This window comes from Rhamphochromis sp. 'chilingali' (assembly GCF_963969265.1).
Source record: "Rhamphochromis sp. 'chilingali' genome assembly, chromosome: 6".
NCBI lineage: Eukaryota > Metazoa > Chordata > Actinopteri > Cichliformes > Cichlidae > Rhamphochromis > Rhamphochromis sp. 'chilingali'.
In genome coordinates, this window is record NC_137933.1 from 35,646,617 (window position 1) to 35,670,191 (window position 23,575).

The 23,575-nt window shown below is 39.6% G+C and overlaps 1 protein-coding gene across 2 annotated transcripts; it reads left to right on the forward strand.

Annotated features, from left to right (window-relative positions):
- The first annotated feature begins 281 nt into the window (after positions 1 to 281).
- On the forward strand, positions 282 to 22,312 carry LOC308398496 (aminopeptidase N-like). 2 transcript variants are annotated; one of them, XM_080885158.1, is made up of 21 exons: positions 282 to 398; positions 9,378 to 10,088; positions 10,800 to 10,942; positions 11,213 to 11,349; positions 11,517 to 11,643; positions 11,723 to 11,877; positions 12,275 to 12,388; positions 12,537 to 12,680; positions 13,024 to 13,089; positions 13,271 to 13,336; positions 13,494 to 13,669; positions 13,983 to 14,059; positions 14,201 to 14,334; positions 16,778 to 16,833; positions 16,912 to 17,059; positions 17,170 to 17,261; positions 17,355 to 17,465; positions 18,420 to 18,587; positions 19,432 to 19,572; positions 19,829 to 19,910; positions 20,039 to 22,312. In XM_080885158.1, the coding sequence occupies exons 2-21, from the start codon at positions 9,484 to 9,486 to the stop codon at positions 20,189 to 20,191; spliced, it is 2,895 nt and encodes a 964-aa protein (XP_080741284.1). In that variant the 5' UTR covers positions 282 to 398; positions 9,378 to 9,483; the 3' UTR covers positions 20,192 to 22,312. The 2 variants fall into 2 exon arrangements, with proteins under 2 accessions (XP_080741284.1, XP_080741285.1); XM_080885159.1 differs by having other exon boundaries at positions 307 to 389.
- The last annotated feature ends 1,263 nt before the right edge of the window (positions 22,313 to 23,575 follow it).

Sequence of the window (23,575 nt, forward strand, 5' to 3'; positions counted from 1 at the left end):
AACAAACCTTGAGTTTTTCGTGGATATTAGCAGGTAAGCTGAGGCACTGGGGCTGGGGTTTATGTGCGTCATATGAAACCTTAATCAGAATGATCAGGACACTCTGTACCTCTGAGGATCGGAGCTCTTTCTGCTTGACCACAATGCAGTGTTGATACAGCCGCATTCTTTCAGTCCCCCCTTCCCACTAAACTTAGGGATTTTGGGGGATAGAGAAGATTGTTCCCTCCCTACATCTCTAGAGAAACCTGTCATAGCTCTCGCCACCTCCTACCTCCGTTCTCCCAGATGCCGACTGCAAGTCTTTAAGCCTGGGATCATTCCAGCTCAACTTGAACGTCTTTTGTGGACTTAATTCCGGGCGAGCGCTGGACATGCAGCTACACAAGGTTTGGCAGGTACTGTTTTCTATATCTTTAGTAAAAATATGACCAAAGAGACCAGTCTTGTTGATCCAGTCTTTTTTTTTCTAAGAAAAGTAACATTAGTTGTCCTTTGTGCAAGTTTTACAGCCATCTGGTAAATTGTTGCACTGCTTTTTCCCTTAGAGTTTCTGTGCAGCAAGAAGTTGGTGTAATTGTTCACAAATGGTCTCTGAATGGATCAAAGGCAGACTTTCCGCTGTGAAGTACAGTCTTGTGATGCCGTTTAAGAAAATCCATGATACTTTGAGTTACGCTGCTCTTACTTGATATCAAAAACCAAAGTATGCAACGGCAACTCAGTTTGCAGTGAGTGCAAAGTAAATACTTTAGTACAGCAGCTGTGAGATAAATCAGTGTTTGGCTTTAGTGGCTGTGATGTGGATTTATTAGTCATCTGTTAACATCCAGCATGGGCTGTTCTGGATGTAAACTCTGCAGCCCCCATAAACTGACTGTAGCTTATCTGTTCAGCGTGGAAGTGAGTAAACACAGAGTTGATTGTGTCGGTCACAGGTTCACGAACAGGTGGAATGATTGCATGAGTGCTAAAAGGTATTTTTACCTTTAAATGTCTGAGATAAGTCGAAAGTTATTGATGGATAATGATAAATCTTGTTAAAAAAAGTTGAAGGTTAAAGTGTGATAGGACACGGATGGAGCACACAAAAAAGAAGGTGCGCTGTCCTGCATTTCTCGGTCTTCCGGTTAATCACATGATAGAAAAAAGACGTTCTTCTGTGGCTCTTCAAAAAGAATACACAGCACTTACAGAGAATGTAAGCGGGAGGCCTTTTAAAAATCACACCGCGAAATGCGCCTCCATGAAAATATGTGACTTTGCCCTCCCCACGATAAACATTCCCACTCCGGCTCTCAGTTGGCAAAGAGGAACGTTCTCGTGATTTGTTTGGATCATATTTCTTATTGAATTGGTCTAAAGTGACTGTAAGGGGATTTATTTGAAAGACTGATGATTAAAATTCATTCCCTGATTGATTTCGCAGACAGTTGATTTACCTTCCACTGCGGAAATGGGAAAGAATAGACTTTATAACCTGTTGTTTGAAAATTAGATTTCTTTTCAACATTGTTTATAAGTTAGCACCAGCAAAGAAGCCGAGCCTTGTATGCTATAAAACTTTTCCGTCATTAAAATGTAACACATTGTGCGATTTTGAAGCTTTATGCTGTAATGACAGCAATACCAATAAAAAACAACAAACAAAAACAAACAAACAATGTATAAAAGCTTTATTTCATTAAATCTATATTCTTTCTAATACCCCGCAGGGGGCAACTCCACTGTTTGCTAAATTAAATCAGATAACCTAGAAGTCTATGAGAATATGTTGTTTTTATGACTCCAATCTATGGTTTCAAGTCTTATTAAACAGCACATGTTGGGACTGAGAAGTTGCTACCGTACGAGCATATCGTTTTTTCCTGGAAAATTCACCTTTGTCATATCCAGTTTTATAACAGCAAGGTGCTGATATCCTCACAGCTCCACAACAGTCCACATGTCACTCTCAATATAAATATGAATAGTCACACAAACACATCCCAGTGACTGTAAATAATCACACTCATGCTCCCAAACAAGCTTTGTAAATTCCACACGCTGGATAAAACAATTTCTGTGACCTACCCAAACCCTCGATTGAATATTTATTCAACAAAACGCTAAGTCTTCCAAAGCCACAGTTGTAAACTGTGTAATGGGGACGCAATAATATTTTATGAATTCTTCTTGTTATTTCCATCGAAACATTCAGCTCTTGCGGCTTGCTGTTTCTCCATCAGCACCTTTTCTTTGGCGCCTAAGAAGCACTGCTCCATTTCTCTGCCACTAAAAAGGTATTCCATTAATAACACAAGAAATAAGCTTTGAAAGAGATATAGACAATAATAATTTGAGTGCATTATTGTTATGTGACAATGACTGTTCTGTAAAAAAAAATCATCACCAAATTATAATCTTTCTACATGCTGCTGTGTCTTCCAGCCTGAGCTTCTGTTCCTTTTTTGTGTGTAGTCTACAAGTATAAGTCAATCTTTCAAACAGTAGGCTTTTAGTTCATTTTTGTTGCGTGGGAAAAGCTCAGACATTTGAGAGCAGGCTTTCTAAGCCAGCTCGAAGAATAACTCTCTGTCCTGGCCCGCAGTATTGCATTCCAGTGTATGTTCCTCATGTTCTCCACCTGTAGGTTGTTGAGTTCACATACCACTGACTGCAGTGGGTCTTTGCATACTCAAGGAATCCACTGATCTTTTAAATCAATTTATTCTACAAATGAATTTATGTATGAAGTAAGCGGGGTAAATGTTTATCGTTGTTTCCCCTCTCTTGGTCTATAAACATAAAAGCTGTCACATTTTATTGTTTTAGCATCTCATTTCTAAAGAAGCTGAATCATCATGATGTGGATGTTATCATGGCTTTGGACTCACCTTCTGATGAGTGTTACAAGCTATCATTACAATGGACCATGGACTATTATCAACCATCAGTTATGTCGTTCTTAATTAGATGTTTGTGAACAAACCGAAGACACAGCTCTGCGTATACTTAACTGGAAGAAGATACAACTGATCTTTGTTAACACTTCACATCCAAACTAAACTAAGCTAAATAACACAAGCAGAAAGAGTGGCAAGTTCAGACTAAAATGTGTTAGCTCAAAATGAACAATAGCATCTTAAATAATGATGGTTTAATACACACTTAACACCATGACTCATTTCCAATCACTTACTCGCTTTTATGACTGATCGGAAAGTTAGTCATTATGGCCTAGGTCAGCTTTTCTAACAAGTAAACAGATAAAATTGGCTCGGATGTCATCCTGTAATGGGTATCAAATTTAAGTCAAAGTCCAAGTCATAAATAAAACTTTCACACACAACACTGATGTATTTCTTCGAATACAAAAATGAAACTATTAACCTTCAACTTAAAATATAAACCTCCTGTGAAGAATTATGATAGATTCCAAGACAAGGTATTTTCTGTACACAATTCAGCCATCAATTTCTTTTTAAACTTATCCAATTTAGCGTTGCAGTGTACTACAGCCTATCTCAGCTGTCACAGGGCTGACACATAGAGAACTGCAGGAGGGAGCCAAAGTTTACACATATAAGTACAGGGAAGTCATGAAAATGCCACACAAAAGGCCCGAGCTGGCTGGTGGATTCAAACTCAGGTGACAACGCTAATCACCAACTACCTTTATTAAAAAAAGATACGATTGAAAGCATATAATATATGCATATATATAATATAAATAAATGTAAAAAACTATATAACAACCTCATATATAGATATAAAATACTCTGTTATAAATAGAGAATGAAAAGCCTTCTTAACACAGAACAAATCATGAGATATTTAACACATCTGTCACGGCGGGGTATGCTGCTGTGTTTTGTTGCACGGACCCAAAAACAGACACCGAAGGAAGGAGCTGCGTTCTCAACAAAAGAAGAAGCTTTCTGGCCAATTCTGGCCAAACACATGAACTGAACCAAAAACAAGACCAAGTCTACACGAAGATAAACAGACAAGTTCGTATGACATGAACTATGACTTTGACTGTGACTAAAACTGTGACTATGAGTAGATAACATGAAGGAAAATGGGCAGACGTCCTGACAGCAAACAGTTATAGAAAAAGGACTTAAATACGCACAAATGAGGTGATTTGGGGAAGTGGAGACACATGAGGAAACAGATGACTAGAATGAACATAATGACGCACAGAACAATGAACACGGCGAGACGCAGACATGACATGAATATGACAACATTAACCGTGCAGACATAAAACTTGACAGGCAAGACACTCAACAACAAGGGGAACTTTAACACAGGGGTGAATACCCAAGGGACTCTAAATGAACGAAGAAGTACAGCTGAGGAACCTGGGTGCTAATACCAAAAAGACTAAAAATAAATAATGAACTTAAAAAACCAAAAAAACTCAAAGTGCTAGGTTACACGACCCAGGGCTGTGACAACATCATGATGATCCTGTGTTTCAGGACACTCTGATGAGCAGTCACATGGACATGCTGTCAGACAGGAAGGAAAAGTGAGACCGTTCATTATGAAATAAATAACTACATGTTCAGGGTTTTGGTTTGGTACAAGTCATAAGTGACACAGAGTGCTTTGACTTCGGGTTGTATTCTGTTTGTTTGTTCACTAGCAGATATAACTAGACTCAATTTCACTGAAAATACCGATAATGTGAGAAGATTCTGAAAGAAAATAGTCTCTTTTCTGTATCTTTCTATATCTCTTCACTCTTTAACTGGTAAACAAGGTATTATTACTTCTATTGCCAGTTGTGATGTCTAAATAGTACAGAGGTGTTATTGTTACATTGCTCTCTTTCATTTCTCTCTTTCATTTTCAAGTCAAAACCGGGTGAAGCAGACAGAATTAATAGAAAAATCTTATATTCACTTTCATTTATAACTGTTACCCTGTTACACTTTATGAACTGTTGTGCCAAGACTCCATAAAACTCGGGATGCAAAGTCTTCCATGGAAAGAATCAGCTGTAAATATTGAGAAATTATTGATAACAGGTTCATTAGAGTGTTTTTATGATGTCACGGCATATCTACCAGCGTAGAGGTGAAGGCTGTTTGATCTCCTACTGTTAAATATTAATGACACAAATGGAAATGAGTTAATGACAAAGTGAAGTGGGAAAGGCTACTACATGGAAATATATATTTGAATGCTTAAAACCAAAATGGACAGTCCAATATTAAAAAGGACCTCAAATAAATACCTGAGGCATTCTTTAATATACAGCAAGTACCAGTTAATATGGTTTCTGTCATGGTCCTGGGTCGTGTGATCCAGTGTTGAGTTTTATGTATCTTTTGTATTCATTTATGCTTTAGCTTAGTTCGTCTAGTTAATTTCTAGGGTGCTGTTTAGCCCTTTGTTTCTTAGTTGTTTATGTCATCTCCCCCTGTACTCAGTCTCCCTGGTTCGTGCGTCTACCTGTCATGTCTGCGTGGTTATGTTTAGTTCATGTCATGTCTAATCTCCATGTTTCCTGTTTTACTTTGAAAGCCTGTATTCAATGTCAGTGTATTTAGTTTCACTTCTCCTGTCCTGTCTTTAGGTTCATGTGTGTCAGCTGTGCTCCCATGTGTGGCCTTTTCCCCTGATCATCCCTCATGTGTATTTAGTCTCTGTGTTTCATGCAGTCTGTGTTTCCCACCCTCCATGTCCTCATGGCCAGGCTTCGTCATGGTTTTCCGAGTCTTCATAGTTTATCAGTATCTGTTTCCCAGTTTAGTTTAGTTCAGTCATGGTATTTCTGCTTTGTTTGAGACCTGTCTTCAGCCATAATAAAGGCTCACTTTCAGTTTAAGTTACTCCGGTCTACTCTCTTGTGTTCGCACCTGGGTCCACCACACGCACCACCGCACGGTCTGTCTCCTCAGATCGTGACAGTTTCTTTCTTTTTTTTCCTCCTGTGCTTCCAGTCTTTGTGCTAAGCTTGGCCTACCTACCTCTCGGTCGTTGTGTCCTTGGGCAAGACACTTCACCCGTTGCCTACTGGTGGTGGTCAGAGGGCCCGGTGGCGCCAGTGTCCGGCAGCCTCGCCTCTGTCAGTGCGCCCCAGGGTGGCTGTGGCTACAATGTAGCTTGCCATCACCAGTGTGTGTGAATGGGTGGATGACTGGCTATGTAAAGCGCTTTGGGGTCCTTAGGGACTAGTAAAGCGCTATATAAATACAGGCCATACCTATAGGTTTGTTCCCTGCACCCACATAAGGATGCGGGGTAACGGAGATTTTGAAGCCACTTAGCACGATCCTGTTGAGAGCTGACAATATATCTACTTACTTTAGCATTTTAGCAACATATTTTGTGCCAGCTGAGGTTTTGTGTAGCATAATTTTGGGTCTTCTTTTAACCCTGTTTTAATTATTGTGCAGTTCTTGCTTCATATAAGGGTAAATGTCACTTTTTGCACTGTACAGTTTGTGTTCGTTATCTTTTTCTCTTCTGTCCTCTTTGTATTGTCTTAGACTGTTTTCTGTAAAGCATCTTGTGACTCTTGTCTGTGAAAAAATGTTTCCTTGTTTGCTAACTGGCCACTGGCCCAATTTCATGTTTACTGTACACACATGAGTATTCTGTCAGTTTCTTTACCTCTTGAAAAGAAAGTGAACAAGCATATTTACCAAAATTTAGAATTTAGATGACTATAAGGCAAGATTACAGTCTTTGGAAACATATGATAATATTCACAGAGGTTGTGACAGAGAAAAATTCCTTTTTCAGTAAAAACGTCACAAAAGGTCATGGTGATGAGACAGGATTCTGTGGATTTGTGGTGAAGAAAAGCAAGAATGTGGACAGTGAGCTGCAACTTCCTGAGCTAAAGTTAAGGTGGTGTTGAGAAGGAGTAGGTTTGTGTGATTATAGGCCTGAAAGACAGGATGATATGAATAAATGACATATGGTGAAAACAACTCATTGGAAAGGCATTCTTGTTTACAAAGAGGCTAAATGACTGTAACTTTTGCAGGTAGTGCAGGAAAACCTGCTGGTTGCCTGCTAAAAATACAGAGAATTCAGAGTGAAGAGTTGAACCATTTGATGCAAATAATGTAGGGAGATAGGATGCACTGGTCTGCATGCAGAGTGCTTTATGATACTGATGAGGCAAGGAAGAGACGTAGCTGGAAGGTAATCTAACGCACAAGCTGAACCGAATTGGCAGCTAATGAGTGTTCTTTGTCGTGTCAAAAGGAGTAACAAGAACTGGGATGACACTTTTGATTTCAGCAGTGTCTTTTGGTAAAATTAGAAAGAATTCAGAGTTGAAGCTGGATGCATGCTGCTACTTCCTAACCAAACAGGAGTTAACAAGAAGGAATACAGGAGCTACACGTCTCGTTGTCTGTAGGTGAAGTTTTAAAAATAACAAGAACTTCTTCTCATTATCTCTGACTCATTTAAAATAATCACTGTTAGAGTTTTAGGAATACATGACTGCAATTTTGGTTACAAAAACAAAAAGGTCAATTTTGGGTAATGTCTGAAATTTGGAACGACAGAAGAACCCCAATCGGGTACTACCTGGATTCAGGTAGAAGTTGGATTTGTGGGCTTTTCTAGGGTTGGTCCTTGACTGGATTAGCTTTCCATTTTCTGACCATAGACAGTAGACAGGTTAAAAGCTGGATGCAGCCATGGTGATATTACCCACTGGTCTAATTTTTGCTTTTTGAACATGTATTGTTATCTTTTTGGCCACTGCCACGTTTTGTAGCCAGAACTTACCTTGTATTGATGAAAGAGTGGTGTTATCATATAAATTTAGCAAGCTGCATTTATAAACTGTATGGGTGTGAGGCACAGACTGTCACGGTCTGGGTGGCATACCGTGGGGAATGTTGGAGAAAGGACTCAAACGCTGGACTAGTGGAATGAGCAGTGGGTTTATTTACAGTGAAGTAAAAGTACACCACACAATAAATCTCCAAAGTGCTCCCTCGACTCCCGTGACGTGTCCTCCAATAAGTGCTGGTATCTCGTGCTCTCTGCCCTGTGCCTTCACACACCCCGTGTGTCTTGCAGTCCTGTGTTCCGCTGTCCTCCTGGGGAAAAACGATAGACACAGCCGTTATGGCACCAACTCCAGCAGGCATACACTGAATAGCACTTCAAACACTGACATGGAATCTAACTCAACGATCCTGCGCCGGAGGACGCTCCATCGCTCTGTTAAGTAGCTCCCCCGACGAGCCTGATCAGAAGCAGGTGTGTGGGAACCTAGGCGTGACCAGCCCATCAGGTCTGCAGGTGGCTGTCCTTCATTCTTCAGCCACACCCGCAGACACCCACACGTACACACACCAGCATGGAACACAAGAGCGCAGGGCAGCAAACATAGATCCAATACAATAACAACAACGACAATAACAATAATAATGGTCCACACTGTTCACGGACCCCGAGTCCCCGGAACCGGGTCTGTGACACAGACAGATATTGGTCTAATAAGTACTATGAGCTCATTAAACACTAGAATTTTATTCAAACTGAAGCAAAAATTTCTTAGGTGGTCTTTAACTTGCAGCAAATGATGATATCTGTCAGGTAATCCATTAACAACAGAGTGAAAAGGTCCAGTTTAATTATTCAGCTTCAAGTGATACCCACAAGAACTGCAGTTTTTTTTCCACTTGCACACGGGCTTCATTTGTTTTATCTTCAGCGGTTGACAGAGATTGACCCCAACCATCAATTACAGCAGACAGTTCCTCCCTTTTCCTCCCGTCCTGTTTTCTTCAGCTTGATGATCGAATAGCACTGATGTTTTGATAGTGTGGGAAAACGGAAAAGACTCAGAAAATAGAACAGGAATAGTTTGAATTTACCCACAGAAAAGCTAAAGGCACTCAAAAGATGAGCTCTGGCTTAATGCGTCATTATTCAGCTTGCTGCCTTTGTGACAATATTTACCCCCAATTTTTCTCAGATGATTTTTTCTTTTAACGTTATAGTACCACTGATCATTTTCATTGTGATACATAAAGTTGTTTTTCGGATCGACTTGTGATGCTGAAACATTTTTTGTTTTGCATGAGACCAGCGCAAAACACCAAAGCCAAGAAGTCTGAGTAACAACACCTTCAACCCTTTGGTGTCTTTTTCAGTGTTAAACCCGCTGCCTGCAGGATGAGGAATAATGAAACGTTTTTCAAGTAGTACTAGTTTGGAAGTCTGGTTTTATAATGCATCACAGAAATGGAATGATTTATTAATGTTACATAACTCTTTCAAAACAGTAACTATGAAACTACATGGCTTGTTAAGCATCCTTGACGTTTATTACAAAAAATAGAGATGCCAAGTTATAGATTAAATGGCTGAGGTTTTCTTGTTTTTCCTCTTTTTTTCGGCAGGTGCCATGTAAATAGCTCACCCATTAACTGAGAAGGAGGAGTTCTGCCGTGCTGACATAAGCAGACTGAGATCCCTCTGATTCCTGCATTGACCTTCTGATCAGACATGGGGAAAGTCTACTACATAAGTAAAAATGTGGGCCTCGGGATGCTTGTACTCGCGGTCTGTGGACTGGCTACAATTATAGCTCTTTCTGTTGCTTACGACAAGGAAAAGTCCAAGAATCAAGGTAACGTAGGAGATGGAGCATCAGATGGCACCAGTACAACTACACCCAGCACCACCCCTGACACTCCAAAGGAACCCTGGGACCACTACAGACTTCCAGATTCCCTCATCCCCGTCTCTTACAATCTGACCCTGTGGCCACGATTGAAGCCCAATGCAGAGGGCTTGTACATCTTCACTGGACGTTCAACAGTAATTTTTAAATGTGTGAAAGAAACAGACCTCATCATCATCCACTCCAAAAAACTCAACTTCACTACCTTCTTTGGGCACCACGCTAAACTGAGCAGCCAGGGTGAGGCCCCAGTGCCCACTATACTGAATTCTTGGCTTGTGAAGAAAACTGAGTTTTTGGTTATTCAGCTAGGCAGCAGATTATCGGCGGGAAAATCCTATTCACTTCACACAGAATTTCTCGGGGAGCTGGCGGATGACCTGGAGGGCTTCTACAGGAGTGAATATGTTGAGGATGGCGTAAAGAAGTAAGACTTGTCAACACATTCTTATTCCACGGTGTCAAATACTGCTGTTCTGTCAGATGCTGCTGGTGAGATATTGGGTTCTTTTTGGAGAGCAAACATGTCAGCGTTAGGAGGTTGCAATCACAGAGCTGTCAGACAGGTAACCACTGTTAGCTTTATGTTTTGAACCTGTTCTCTGCTTATGGTTTTACTCACTAGCTACATTTCAAGGTCAAGATTAAGGTTATATTTATCATTTAACATGCACATTTCCATTATCGCAAGAATTTCTACTCCTTCCAGTGGACGGGTCAGATTTGAGTGAAAGCTGCAGAATGAGTCTTTACCCAAACTGTATGTGAAAGTCATATTTGTCGTTCTCTGTAGATTGCAGTTTTCATCACTTTGTGCCATACAGCCAATCAATCAAATGTAGACATCACTTTCTTTTTGTACTTCACACAATACAGTAACTTGTGAATTATGATTGTTAGCTGGATGAATGACTGTGTTATCGATGTTCTGATTTATTTAATATGTGATGATTTGTGTCTAATATTTAGTGAATCACATGCAAACACCAAATGAGATTGTGCATAATTTTAAGATGCCAGTGTCCGTGATAAAGCTGCAGTATTATTTGCTTAATGTTTCTCTCGGTCAGTTTTTGAAGGCTTTTGGATTGTTGGTGAATGTTTTCCATTAATGTTTTTTATTTCCAATGTTTTGCAGAGTTGTTGCTACCTCACAAATGCAGGCAACGTATGCCAGGAAAAGCTTTCCTTGCTTTGACGAACCAGCCATGAAAGCAGTCTTTACTGTCACGATCATTCACTCACGAGACACTGTGGCTCTGTCCAATGGCAAGGAAAAGGGTTCGTTGGATAAACAAAACTATTTCAGTTTTTTATTTTTTTTCAGTGCAAATGGAAAAACAAGCTCAAAATGAGAATAGATATCATGTTGTAAGTAGTAGGTAATGTGATTGCTTCATAAACCAGTGACTGTAGAAAAGCCAATGACTGTTTCTTCAGTCATTGGTTGTAACTAATAAAAAAACACCTTGTCCAAGTTATTAAAGTAAATAAGTAACTAAACACTGTTAATGCTAACAGAGTGTTTAATATTTTTCTCTGCCTGCACAGAAGCTTCAGAGGCTGTCATTGACAGTGTGGCTGTCAAAATTACAACATTTGAGCCCACGCGGAAAATGTCAACATATCTACTGGCATTTATCGTCAGCGACTTTGTTCCCATTGAGTCAAACCAAAACGATTTGTTGGTAAGAAACCTGGATTACATATTCACTTAAATCCCCAGTGAGGCCGGGATCCAAAAACCATTTCCCAGCTTATATTTTCCCAAATATGATCTTGGAAAGTTAAAACGAGCATGAAATGGTAAGGAGCAATTTTTTTTGGACTCAAAGATTTAAATTACTCTTTGCAGATTCGAATCTGGGCTCGGAGAAAAGCAATAGATGATGGTCAGGGGAGCTATGCTCTCAATGTTACAGGACCCATCCTGAGGTTTTATGAGCATTATTACAACACATCATATCCTCTCTCAAAGTCAGGTAGACCATTTTGCTAAATCATTTCATTTCAATGATCTCCCTGAGCACAGCATGTTTTTTTAACCCTTCATCTCCACAGATCAGATCGCTTTGCCCGACTTCAACGCTGGAGCAATGGAGAACTGGGGTCTGGTCACATACAGGGAAACGGCCCTGCTCTATGACCCCATCCTTTCCTCCACTGGAAACAAAGAGAGGGTCTCAACTGTGATTGCCCACGAACTCGCACACATGGTATAGCATTGGTTTTTAACCCAGACGGTCTCTTTTCTCAAAGCTTTAGGCATCACAAACTAAAGCAACATTATATTATGAAATGAACGTGATTGCAGCAAAGTCTCCTTCCTTCACTCATCAAGTACTGTAAAAATAAATCTACTTGTGTTACTCCCTTTTGCAAGAGCAGCTGACAAATCGTGACAGTGGAGTAATTTCACCCTGCTCTCGACACATAAAAACAGATGGGAAATCCTGTGGTTTGAAATGTTTTAATCCCCTGCTGATTCGGTTATTGTGTTGCTTGGATGTGACTGATAGTGCTAATGTTGGCCAAAGTCTAGGTTCATGGAAACGTTAATTCCCTGGTCATGGCAGAAATGCTCATCTGTTTACTCCTCATGTGTTTATTTAGTGGTTTGGAAATCTGGTAACTCTGCGATGGTGGAATGACTTGTGGTTAAACGAGGGGTTTGCATCATATGTTGAGTACCTCGGAGTCGACTACGCCGAGCCCACCTGGAACATTGTAAGAGACATGCTTGCATCTCCACAGACAGCAAAGTTCGATACAGTTCTTAACAGATGTACACTTTTGTGTCACAGATTGGTAACTTTTCACAGATGTTGTTGGCTTATAAAACCTGCCCTGGTTCTCTTTCTCTGCTTGGCTGCAGAAAGATCACATCGTCCTTTATGATGTTCAGAAGGTGTTTGCTGTGGATGCCTTGGCCTTCTCTCATCCACTGTCACGTGGAGAAGAGGAAGTCAATGAGCCCGCTCAGATCAGTGAAATGTTCAACACAATCTCTTACAGCAAGGTCTGCTCCTCCGATAATTTTACACAACATTTTATGCAAGTTGATTCACAGAAATTAAGTATATATTCTACAATTTCACCCACATTTGCGGACAATATAGCCAGATTTGAAGCCCTTTTGATTTTAAACTCTCATGTTTATTAAATTATATTACTTTTATTTAGCTAATTTGCAGTAAAACGCTCAGTTTTCCCAATTCACTCAGTCTTCCTGCGTCCGTGTGATTCATATCACACCATCAGGACGGCAACTCGTTTTAATGTTTGCTTTGGGATTTGTGGAAAATCCCTTTCCGTTATGAGAAATTCAAGCTCACCAAATTCTGGCGGTTTGTTTTTCCAAGGGTGCAGCAGTGCTAAGGATGCTGTCAGAGTTTCTCACCGAGCCTGTGTTTGCTAGAGGACTCAGTGTGAGTATATTATCACTTCATCTCTGCTGCCGTAATGTGTGTGCGACTGTCAGCAGACTAGGAATTAATGATGCTGTGTCTGTGGTTATTTATGCCAAAAAATGTTTCCTGGTAAATTCACACTATTTTCCTTTCCTCGTGATTGCATCATATGATCCTCATCTCCGTTTTGTGTCTTCAGTCTTACCTGAACACATTCGCTTTTGGTAACACTGTATATACAGACCTGTGGGATCATCTCCAACAGGTTGGTTAACCTGCATGACTTCACTGGTATTGTGTTTTTTGGGTGTGTGTGTGTGTGCAATTATCTTAAATTTCTGTGTGTGTGTGTGTGTGTGTGTGTGTGTGTGTGTGTGTGTGTGTGTGTGTGTGTGTGTGTGTGTGTGTGTGTGTGTTGTCAGGCAGTTGAAAATGCACCAGGAATACATATTCCACACTCTGTGGAAAATATCATGAACCGCTGGACTCTCCAGATGGGCTACCCAGTCGTCAGTGTTGACACCCGGACAGGAAGTGTCACACAGAAACACTTCCTGTTGGATCCAGACTCTACAGTGGACAGACCCTCTCAGTTCAAGTAGGAAACTGTTTAACCTTGTGCTGCAAGTTTCACTCAGATGAGAAATGAAGGGGCTGCACTTACACATATGTGCTTTAGGCTCCTGGTTCTCATTCACATTGAAGGGGCTGATGTCGTGTGTTGCTGACATGAGATGTGACTCTGATTTGTTTGTGTTGCTTCTACCTAAGCTGATTTTTTTTTTTCAGACAGCAGCCAATAAGAATCTGTTGTATTAATCCAGTGTACCCACTAGCAGTGAAATCGTAATATGGAAATGACAAACAATAAATTATCTATCTTCTTTTCCCATTATGTCTTTTCTGTCTAGTTACACCTGGTATGTCCCTATCAAATGGATGAAGATGGGTGTGCAGCAGCCACAATACTGGCTCCTTCAAAAAACAGGTACACTCATATCATGGTGCTGTATTAGTTCTGCACACAGACTAAAAAACAAGACATTTCCTACTAGATTAGTTGGTTTAACCACAGCTCATTAAATTAATCAAATCTGCTGTGTGTCATTCTTTTCTTTTGTTTAACTAGACACTCATATTCCGATGAGAGTGTCAGGACAGGACTGGGTACTCGCAAACACAAATGTATCTGGATACTTCAGGGTGAACTACGATCCTGATAACTGGGACCGTCTCCTTTCCGTGCTCAACACCAACCACCAGGTGAGTCACAAGTGTTTTCCTGTTTGTGCTTTATGTCCACATTTATATGGTATGACAACTAAAGACTGTACAACGGCTATTCAAATAACCAAAACTGGATGGAATAGATGCATAAAAATAAAACTAAACTAAAATAATAAAACAAAATAAGATAAAAAGTTAAATTTACTCCAACTATATCTATGAATTTCCCCTAGTTTCTGTTGCCTATGTTTAAGGTCGGTTTGTGCTGGATTGGGTCAGCGACAAAGACTTTCTGCTGTGACTGGTTATTATACTTTTAGCTGTATCTTACACTTTCCTGACAATAGCACTGCAGCCCTGAACTTTTACAGATACCACCTGATAAAGGTCTGGGTACTCTTGAACCAGTATTAGCCGGTCTTCAACCTGCCCCTGTTGTTCTGTTCTGTGTGCCATCTTATTGCACTGATATGAAAATAGCACAACAATTGTGTATTTAACAGTATCAAGTGAGAATCATGTGTGCTGCCTCCTGTTAAGGCTCTCCAGACTCCTTTGCCTGAAGCAAACACAGTATTATCAGTAGTATGAATGTAAAGGATAATTTGGAAAATATCTAAAACCATGTCTCATGAATTTGACTGAGGTTCATGTGTTTAAATGGCTTAAGGCAGACAACACCAGACTAGGCAAAGAATCTTAAAAACACAATAACTGCACAAAAACTCCAAGTTAAAAGTCTTAGCAGAAAAAAGATATTTGGTGCAATCTATGCATTTTTGCCAAATTTACACACTGAGCTGTAGACAATTTGAACTGCTTTCAGTATGTGTAACTCTTGGGTTTTGACTAAATTTTTTTCTTTGAGTGCACCGATCAAAGTTTGTTGTGGAAGACGAGACAAGAGCTGAATTTGTTACATTTCAGAAACGTATTAGCTGTCAAATGTTGATATTTGCTGCTTTTTCTGTCAGTTATTTGAGCTCTGAGACTACACTCACTGACCACTTTGTTGAGTACACACGTTCTGCACATTAATGCAACTATCAGATCCACAGCCACATGGGAGCAACTCTTTGCATTTAGGCATGGTGGAAATAGAACTGAGCATCTAAATCTCAGTGATTTAAGGGATTTTGAGAAGGTCATTGTGACACACGACCCACAGATGGGCACTTCCGCGTTTGAGAGTTCAACAGTGCTTTATTTACAGTTGTGATTTTCCCTGCGGTTTCTGGCTCTTGCCCCGGACGCAGCCACTCCGTCACTCCCGTTGTCCCTCTCACTCCTTCTCACTGCAAGACATAAGAAAAGTCTCTCCTCATCAAGTCAGTTCCGGGCACCTGCTCCTTCCCGCCTCAGCGCCGTCCCGTGAGCTCCCCTCCTCTGCAGCAGGCCAAAGACCACGCCCCCGCCACAGGCATGCTTGTTAGTGTCAGATGGGCTGGTCTAAGTGTTTCAGAAACTGGTGATCTACTGGGATTTTCCCACACATCTGTCTCTATGATTTACAGAGAATGGTCAGAAAGAGAAAACATTCAGTGAGCAGTAGTTCTCTGGGTGAAAATGCCTTGCTGATGCTAGAGGGTGATGTCCAGGCTGCTTTGAGATTGAAAAGTAACAGAAGAGCATTTCTGAATACACACAAAACACATTGAACCTTGAAGCAGATGGGCTAAAGAAGCAGAAGGCCAAACTTGGTACCTCTACCATCAATTATGAACAGGAAACCAAGGCTACTATTTGCACCAAAATTGGACAAAAATGTTTCTTGATCTGAGTCTTAATTTCTGCTACAGTATTCAAATGGTAGGGTCAGAATTTGTGATGAACAGCATGAAAGCATGGATCATGCTGCTTTGGATTAACAGTTCAGACTGGTGCTGGTGGTATAAGCTGGTGGTGGTGTGAGGGATATTTTCTTGGCACATTTTGGGCCCATTAGAAGCAACCAAGTGTTATTTAAATGCCACAGCTTACCTGAGTATTGCTGCTGACAATGTCCATCCATCTCCTCATGGCTGCTCTCAGCAGTATAAGACGCCAATTTACAAAGCTGAGATCATCTCAAATTGATTTCTTTAACATGACAATGAGTTCATAGTACTTTTTAGGTCGGTACCCAAGCGTGTAAAATCACAATCAGTCACAATCTAAGTCATCCAGGCTACCCTTCAGTGGCAAAGGAATTTAAAAAACCAAGCAGTCAAGTCAACAATCTCACTTTTGGCTACCAGGCAACCTTTGTGAATGCCTTTTCAACTGCTGGAGTGCAAAACAAACAAACACATGAGAACAGAGAGTCCTTCCAGCTGATCTGATAAAGCCCAAGGTTTCAGAGCTTTAACAGACAGAAATATGTTGGCTTTGTTCAATGTCATTTTTCATATTGCATTTTCAGTGTATTACATTTCATAATTTTAAATGTTAAATTGTTTTGTCTTATACACTTTGCATGTGACTTTTTTCTTTCTTTCAGGCTGTATCAATCATCAACAGGGCACAAATTATCGATGATGCATTCAATTTAGCAAGGTAAAGGAAAAAGAAAAATCTTAAGTTAAAGTATTAAACAGTTATGTGTGAAAAAGCATCCTTTTCTTTTTCCCCCAGAGCCAAAATAATCAGCACCACACTGGCTCTGAGAACTACCAAATACCTGTCAAAAGAGCGAGACTACATCCCCTGGGAGTCAGCTTTGAGAAACCTCAACTACTATATTCTCATGTTTGACCGCAATGAAGTCTACGGAGTTTTGCAGGTTAGCCCTACTTTAGTTTACATGCTAATTATTATTCTTGCCTATTGTGAGTGTTTAAAATAAAAGAGTCAACTGACAGGAAAAAAAACTAACTCTAACTCTTATTTTAGGCATACCTTAAGAAACAAATACAACCTCTATTTGAGCATTTCAAGACAATTACATCTAACTGGACAAGAGTACCTACAGGACACACCGACCAGTAAGGGCTCTTTTAAACACAGATTTTTGATATGAAATCAAAAAGCTAAGATTTTGTATATATTGTTTGTCTCTGTAAAAAAAATCTTCTCAGGTATAATCAGATAAATGCTATTGGGATAGCCTGCAGTGCGGGAGTGGAAGGCTGTAGGGAGCTTATAAAAAGCTGGTACAGAGAGTGGATGAAAAATCCAAGTCGCAACCCGTGAGTACAAAATAGTTTCAATCTGTTCTTTTGAGCCCATGAAAGTTCTCATACACGTTTAAGGCTTTTATATCTGTCTTTTACTACTCAGTCTTGGCAAATCTTGGCAGTAGCAGGTGTTTTTAGGGTTAGGCGGTTATGATGCAGCTCATAACCAGCAACATGAAATTGAGATTGACACCACAGATTTTAGAAACAAGACCTGTAATTAGTGTAATGGGTCAAATGCACTGACCCATTAGTGTAATGGGTCAGTTCAATATCAGGACAGTAAGGGCCTGTGCAATACTGGGTCTTGTGCAATAAAATTTATGCTTCCGTTATTATTATCTATATTGTCCTCTGTGTCCACTCTTCTTGTCATTGTTTGTTCTAGTATAATGTGATCACTGTTTTTGTCCTTGTCACATGACCTGTAAATACTGTCTCTGTATGTTTTTTACTAACTTGTGTTTAACACCAACCTGCCAGAGGTTCTGCAGATGGAAATTAGCCCAAGGCTATAATCTGGCATATTTACATTTGTTAAAATGTTCATTAATATGTATTGCCCCTCTTTCTAAATAAAATAAATAAATAAATTTAAATGAATGCATCTTCATAGTTACAAATCCAGCAGATCATGACATGCAAGTAGATATGTCATTCCCATGCTGACCTCAGACATGCCACACTTTGTCAGACACTGACAATTTGCAATTGTCCAAAGACTCTTGCCCTGGCCACTGCAAGAGCAGTAAGGAATTTAGAACAGTGTGAGAATGAATATTTCTTATAATCTGCCATAATTCAGACCTCTTAAATGTGACTGCTGAACTGTTTACAAAACTGTTAAACAGCTAGTGACCTATATGCCAAGTATGTCTGTGTGTGTGCATTCAGAGAGAGGGAGAGGAGAGAGCCAGTGTTCTAGGATTCATTTGAAATTCATTGCATAATCTTTATGTTCACCAGGATCCATCCCAACTTGAAAAGCACAGTTTATTGCTACGCCATAGCCTTTGGTGGTGTGGCAGAGTGGGACTTTGCCTGGAACATGTTCAAGAATGCTACTCTGGCATCTGAAGCGTCCAGGCTCAGGTCTGCACTGGCCTGCAGCAAAATACCTTGGCTTTTGAACAGGTGTGTTGTGGAAGTATAGTAATGTATTAGCAATGTAAATGCTTTTCAAAGAAGCTAAACTGATTGTTTATTCAGAATAAAACTCACAACTGAACACAGAGAAAGAGAACCTGCTTTGCAGCATAAGAGCAATTATAGCAATTACATCTTAATGATAGAACCATTAAAAACAGTAAATGTAACACTGTGAACTGGTGGTGAAGAGATTCACATCATAGCAGAAAAACAAGTGTGTCGAACTGAGCTTTCCCAATTGGCTTGTACTCTATTTACCACCCATCATGGTGCTATCTAAACAGTACTATTTTAATTATATCCTCACAAACAAATAAATCTTGCTTGTGGATGCTGGCCACCAAGGGTGTTTTTATCTTGTCTGGGATGAGTTTGTTTTTATGCAGTCCCATAAACTCATCAACAAATGCACGGTAATTCATTTTTAATCAGTTTGTCAGTTCGATCAGTAAGCGAGTGGGTTACACTCCCTAAGGACCCCTTTCCAAATAATGAGGGTGGCCATGCAAATTAAAGAAAGCCTTTAGCAGCCCCCCCACACCTCCAAGATATTAAGCTGTGTGTTATTGCCTATAAATGTGCTATAATTTTGTTAAATATTAATGTGGTCACAATAGAAAATAGTTCCCATATACCATTAATGCTACTTTATCTCCTGGTCTCTGGTTGTTGATTCCCTCCCTTATAGTTTAATTCAGTTTTATTTATGCAGCACTAAACTGAGCAATATCTATAGCAGGCATTGTGCAGTCACAACTTTGAATGATATCAGATATTTTCCATTTTCCCTCGGAAATAATCGTTGTATGTGGGTATATCGTTGACTCAGGTATCTGGAGTACACACTAGACCCAACTAAGATCCGTAAGCAAGACGCCACCTCTACCATCCAGAATATTGCCCGAAATGTTGTGGGGATGCCGCTAGCATGGAACTTCATCAATGCTAGATGGAGTTACATCTTCCAACAGTGAGAGCTCTATCCTTTTGTTTCTAAATAGTCAGTACTCACAAGCTAATTGTTAAAGACAGAAAAGAATTTTAAAAGCTGAATTTAACAGCAGGATTTAAGAAGTAATCACATTTCTTTAGGTGCAAATCCTGCTGGGTTTTTTTCTTTTTTTTTCACTTACTTGCCCAGTTTGAGTTTTCAAGCATGACTACCTACCTATTACTAATTCCTTCTGCTGAACTACAGCTTTTTTTTTTCCCTTTTCTTTTTTTAGATATGGAAAAGGATCATTTTCCTTCTCTAATCTTGTCAGTGGAATCACACAGAGGTTCTCTACAGAGTATGAGTTACAGGAGGTATGGAGCCAACAAAACCTCAACCACACAGAAAAACACAGAATTTCCCTTTGGGCATTTGGGAGAAAATAAATACAACGATTGCTAAATTTCTGATTTTGTCTGTTTGTATTTGCTCTTCTCTCCAGCTTAAAAGATTCAAAGAAGAAAACCTCAGTGTTGGCTTTGGTTCTGCCACCATGGCCCTAGAGCAGGCCATAGAGAAAACAACGGCTAACATGAAGTGGGTGACAGAAAACAAAGCTGAAGTGCAGCGGTGGTTTGCTCAGGAGTCCACGTGAGAACACCAAAAGCCACCACAGTCCTTTTTTCAGTACTGACAGTGATATGTAATTAATGAAAATCACTATAATCAACGGAAACAACAAAAGCCTTTTCTCTTGACAAATGCAGAAGGACTGTTTAACTGTTGTCACACAATAGCCCACTTAACATCAGCTTTAGTGCAAGGGAAGGGAAGAGACCAAGACAGCGTGTTTGTTTTCTACATATTTTACATTATAAGTTGATCCTTATCATGATTTATACTATTACCCAAGGCAGTAAATTTAATGTAGAGCAGTAGAGGCAGAGATTAATGGCAGCAATTCTACAAGTGGTTAAAATCTGTTGACGACAGCTGTTTTCATGCATGTGCTTGAACTTTCCTAGACAGACAGAGATGCATGGGAGAAATGTCTGATGTGGTGGGATCAGACATTAAACAGTCTCTATCCTGCCAACTTCCTAGTATAAAGTGCATATGATGTGCAGTTGAAGCCATGGTAGAATTATACTTAAAATAAGTCACTGAATTACAGCAAGTGGTGACCACTAAACACAAAGTATTTCCAGAATTAAGAGCACATCTAAAGTTGTGTACTTCCTGTCACCTGTGAAAAAGGACAGCTTTAGACAAATGACCTCATTCACAAAATTTTAATTTTATGTTGCTCATCATCATGTGATCGTTTGCTTCCATCATGTGACATCATGTGTCACACCAACACTGTCCTTCTCCTTCCCTGCATCCATAAACCTCCTCTATGCTTTTCTTCTTCTCCTGCTGCTTGGCAGCTCTACATATTTAACATCCTTTGTCCAATATATCCACTGTCTCTCCTCTGTACATGCCCAAACCATCTCAGCCTTCCTTCTCTAACTTTACAACACCAACCAAAAAGAAATGGTCGTAGAAAGAATAGTACCCATGGACACCTTTTAGGTGAAGGGTTTCAGGGAGGAGACTTGCGAACACCTTGGTAGCCCTCCTGAAGAGCTGGAGGAGGGGACTGGGGGTTTATGCTTCAGCAGCTACACTGTAACCGCAGACCCATCAAAATCTATAGCCTAACCTGTGTCATAACTGGATGTGCATCTTCCCAGAAATGTAACTACACATCAGGCTGATGCAGCTCACAACTATTGAGATTGTCCAGTTCAGTGCGATTCCTCCCATGCCTTTCTGGCTACTTTTTTACGAAATTTTTTGAATTTATCAGCGAAAGAATAACATTGTGTCAATACAAGAAATAATGATGATAGCACCAATGTAAGGGCTCACAAACTTCAGCAAATTGTTGCAGGGAGATTGCTAAAACTATCTGAATGGACGTGAAGGAAGGTCCAAAGAAGTGGTTATGTTTGCCCCAGAAGCAAAGAGTGAGGGGAAAAAGTCCCAGTATTTTATTTATAGCTATAGGCTGGCGGATAGTACCACAAAAGTAAATGCCGGCAGCTACAAACTGTTTCAGGGATAAACATTTTACTAATCAAGTTTAATTTTTTTTAAACCGTCATCATTCTCAAGTAGACATTTTGGAAAGGTGTGGGTTTTCTGATTTCCTCCTCACATACTGTTGTTTTATTTTCCTTAGTTGTCAAATTCATCAGCTTTTTTTGCTTTCCTTACAACACCTTCATGGCTCCTCCATGACTGGCATTGAGATAAACAATTTTCTTCCTTACAAAGAGAGGTGGCAACATACAGATAACAAGCACAAACCCTTCCATTTAAAATCATTCTGATTCTCCAGATGATTCCCCACACTTGTGTTTATCAATAAGAATCATTTGTCCTGATTCATAAGCCAGTCACACCTGTCTAGCAATCAGGCAAAGATCTCTTACCTGGATTTGATTCACAAAGGTGTATGATGAGGGCGCACTCAATTACTGTGCTCCTGTTCTTTGGAACAAGCTGGCTGCTCACCTAAGATCAGTTATATCTGCGCTGACGTTCAAAAACAAACTCCAAATCTCTTTGTTCACACAGGCCTGCACTCAATAACTAAGCGTGTTTTTATGTTTTTTTTTATCTTCTGTGTTAAGCACACTGAGCTTACATATGTATATATTTTCCAAAGTTCATGTGTGAAAACAGCTTGCCTTTAATCCAAACTTCATGTCACATTTCAAACTGATTTCCCATGAATAAACTTGCATTTGTACCTGTTCTTGGTGTGTTTATTGCAAACGGGCAGTAACTATAGATTCCTCTTTTCTTCCCATCGTTGTTTACTGACAATTTCTGCAGCTTTTGAGTTTTTAATTGAAGTGGATGAGTTTACATTTAGAATAATAGTACATGTTTCATTACGCATTTTGGCTTTTTTAAACTTAATTATTACATTTTTAATCACCTGCCAAATCAAAATAAAAGACCTGCAAACCCTAAAGAGTTAACATAGATGAATGGAGTCGTTTTTCCCCATTGAGCAGTGACAGGTTAAAAACTTTCCCATAAAATATCTCATTAGAAACATAATAGGTCATAAGAAGGGTTGTTTTTCTAAGCTGAGCGCTTGGATGAACTTTCCCTGTCAGGAGCATCTCACTGCAGGTCTAATCCTGACAATACAAGCTTGTACTTTTAGCCGCAGGAATGTAATCAGATGGAAAACGGAGTCTTTTCCAATATATTTTTAAAAGGAATCATCTGCCGGTAATTACAGTCTGTGTAATTACAGTCTTATTGGAAGCCTCAGCATCTGTCAAAAAAAAGATATACGGGATAAAGATGTCAAATTAGTCATTCTTGTTTCTACTCGTTTGAAACGGATGTTACACTTCAAGGTGAAACGATGAGCTGGTGAAAGTTTTTACCAATATGTTTAACATTAACACTAAGGTTAATAAAACATTATTCACTTTCCTCTTACACTCTATTGATTTTTTTAAACTCATATAGAGTCTGTCTGTAATGACGGTGAAGCTGCTTATATTCAATTTAATTAAATTAATTAAATTTCTTACTTGGCTTAATTTTAATTACTAAACGAACAAAAGAACAGGACAATTTAGGATAAGAGCGGAACAAACAATGCATGCAAATAATGACAACAACAATGATAATTATAATGATGATAATCATTATCTTCTTCTCATAGTCATGGTCGTCATGGCCTATGCGGTGTATTCCTGCATCTGTAATGTAGTGCATTACACAATATCTACAATATCCACACAATAAAGAATACAGATGGAAAATCGATATGATAGAACATTATAGTATTAACGTAATTGTAATAGTAATAATACCTCTATCATGAAATACCTGGAACACAGGTGTGCTGGAGAAATGCCAGTAAACATAACATTAACCTTATCAAGACAAGACACAACAAGTCCAGAAGTATCTGCAGTTCTGGCTTTATGACATCAGTGCTTGTGTAATAGCTTCCAAT

Bases quoted from the DNA above. Each gene is read 5' to 3' on its own strand.
- LOC308398496 (XM_080885158.1), top strand. From the start codon at position 9,484: ATGGGGAAAGTCTACTACATAAGTAAAAATGTGGGCCTCGGGATGCTT. The intron at 10,089-10,799 runs GTAAGACTTGTC...AATGTTTTGCAG, and splicing joins GTTGAGGATGGCGTAAAGAA to AGTTGTTGCTACCTCACAAA. The intron at 10,943-11,212 runs GTTCGTTGGATA...CTGCCTGCACAG, and splicing joins GTCCAATGGCAAGGAAAAGG to AAGCTTCAGAGGCTGTCATT.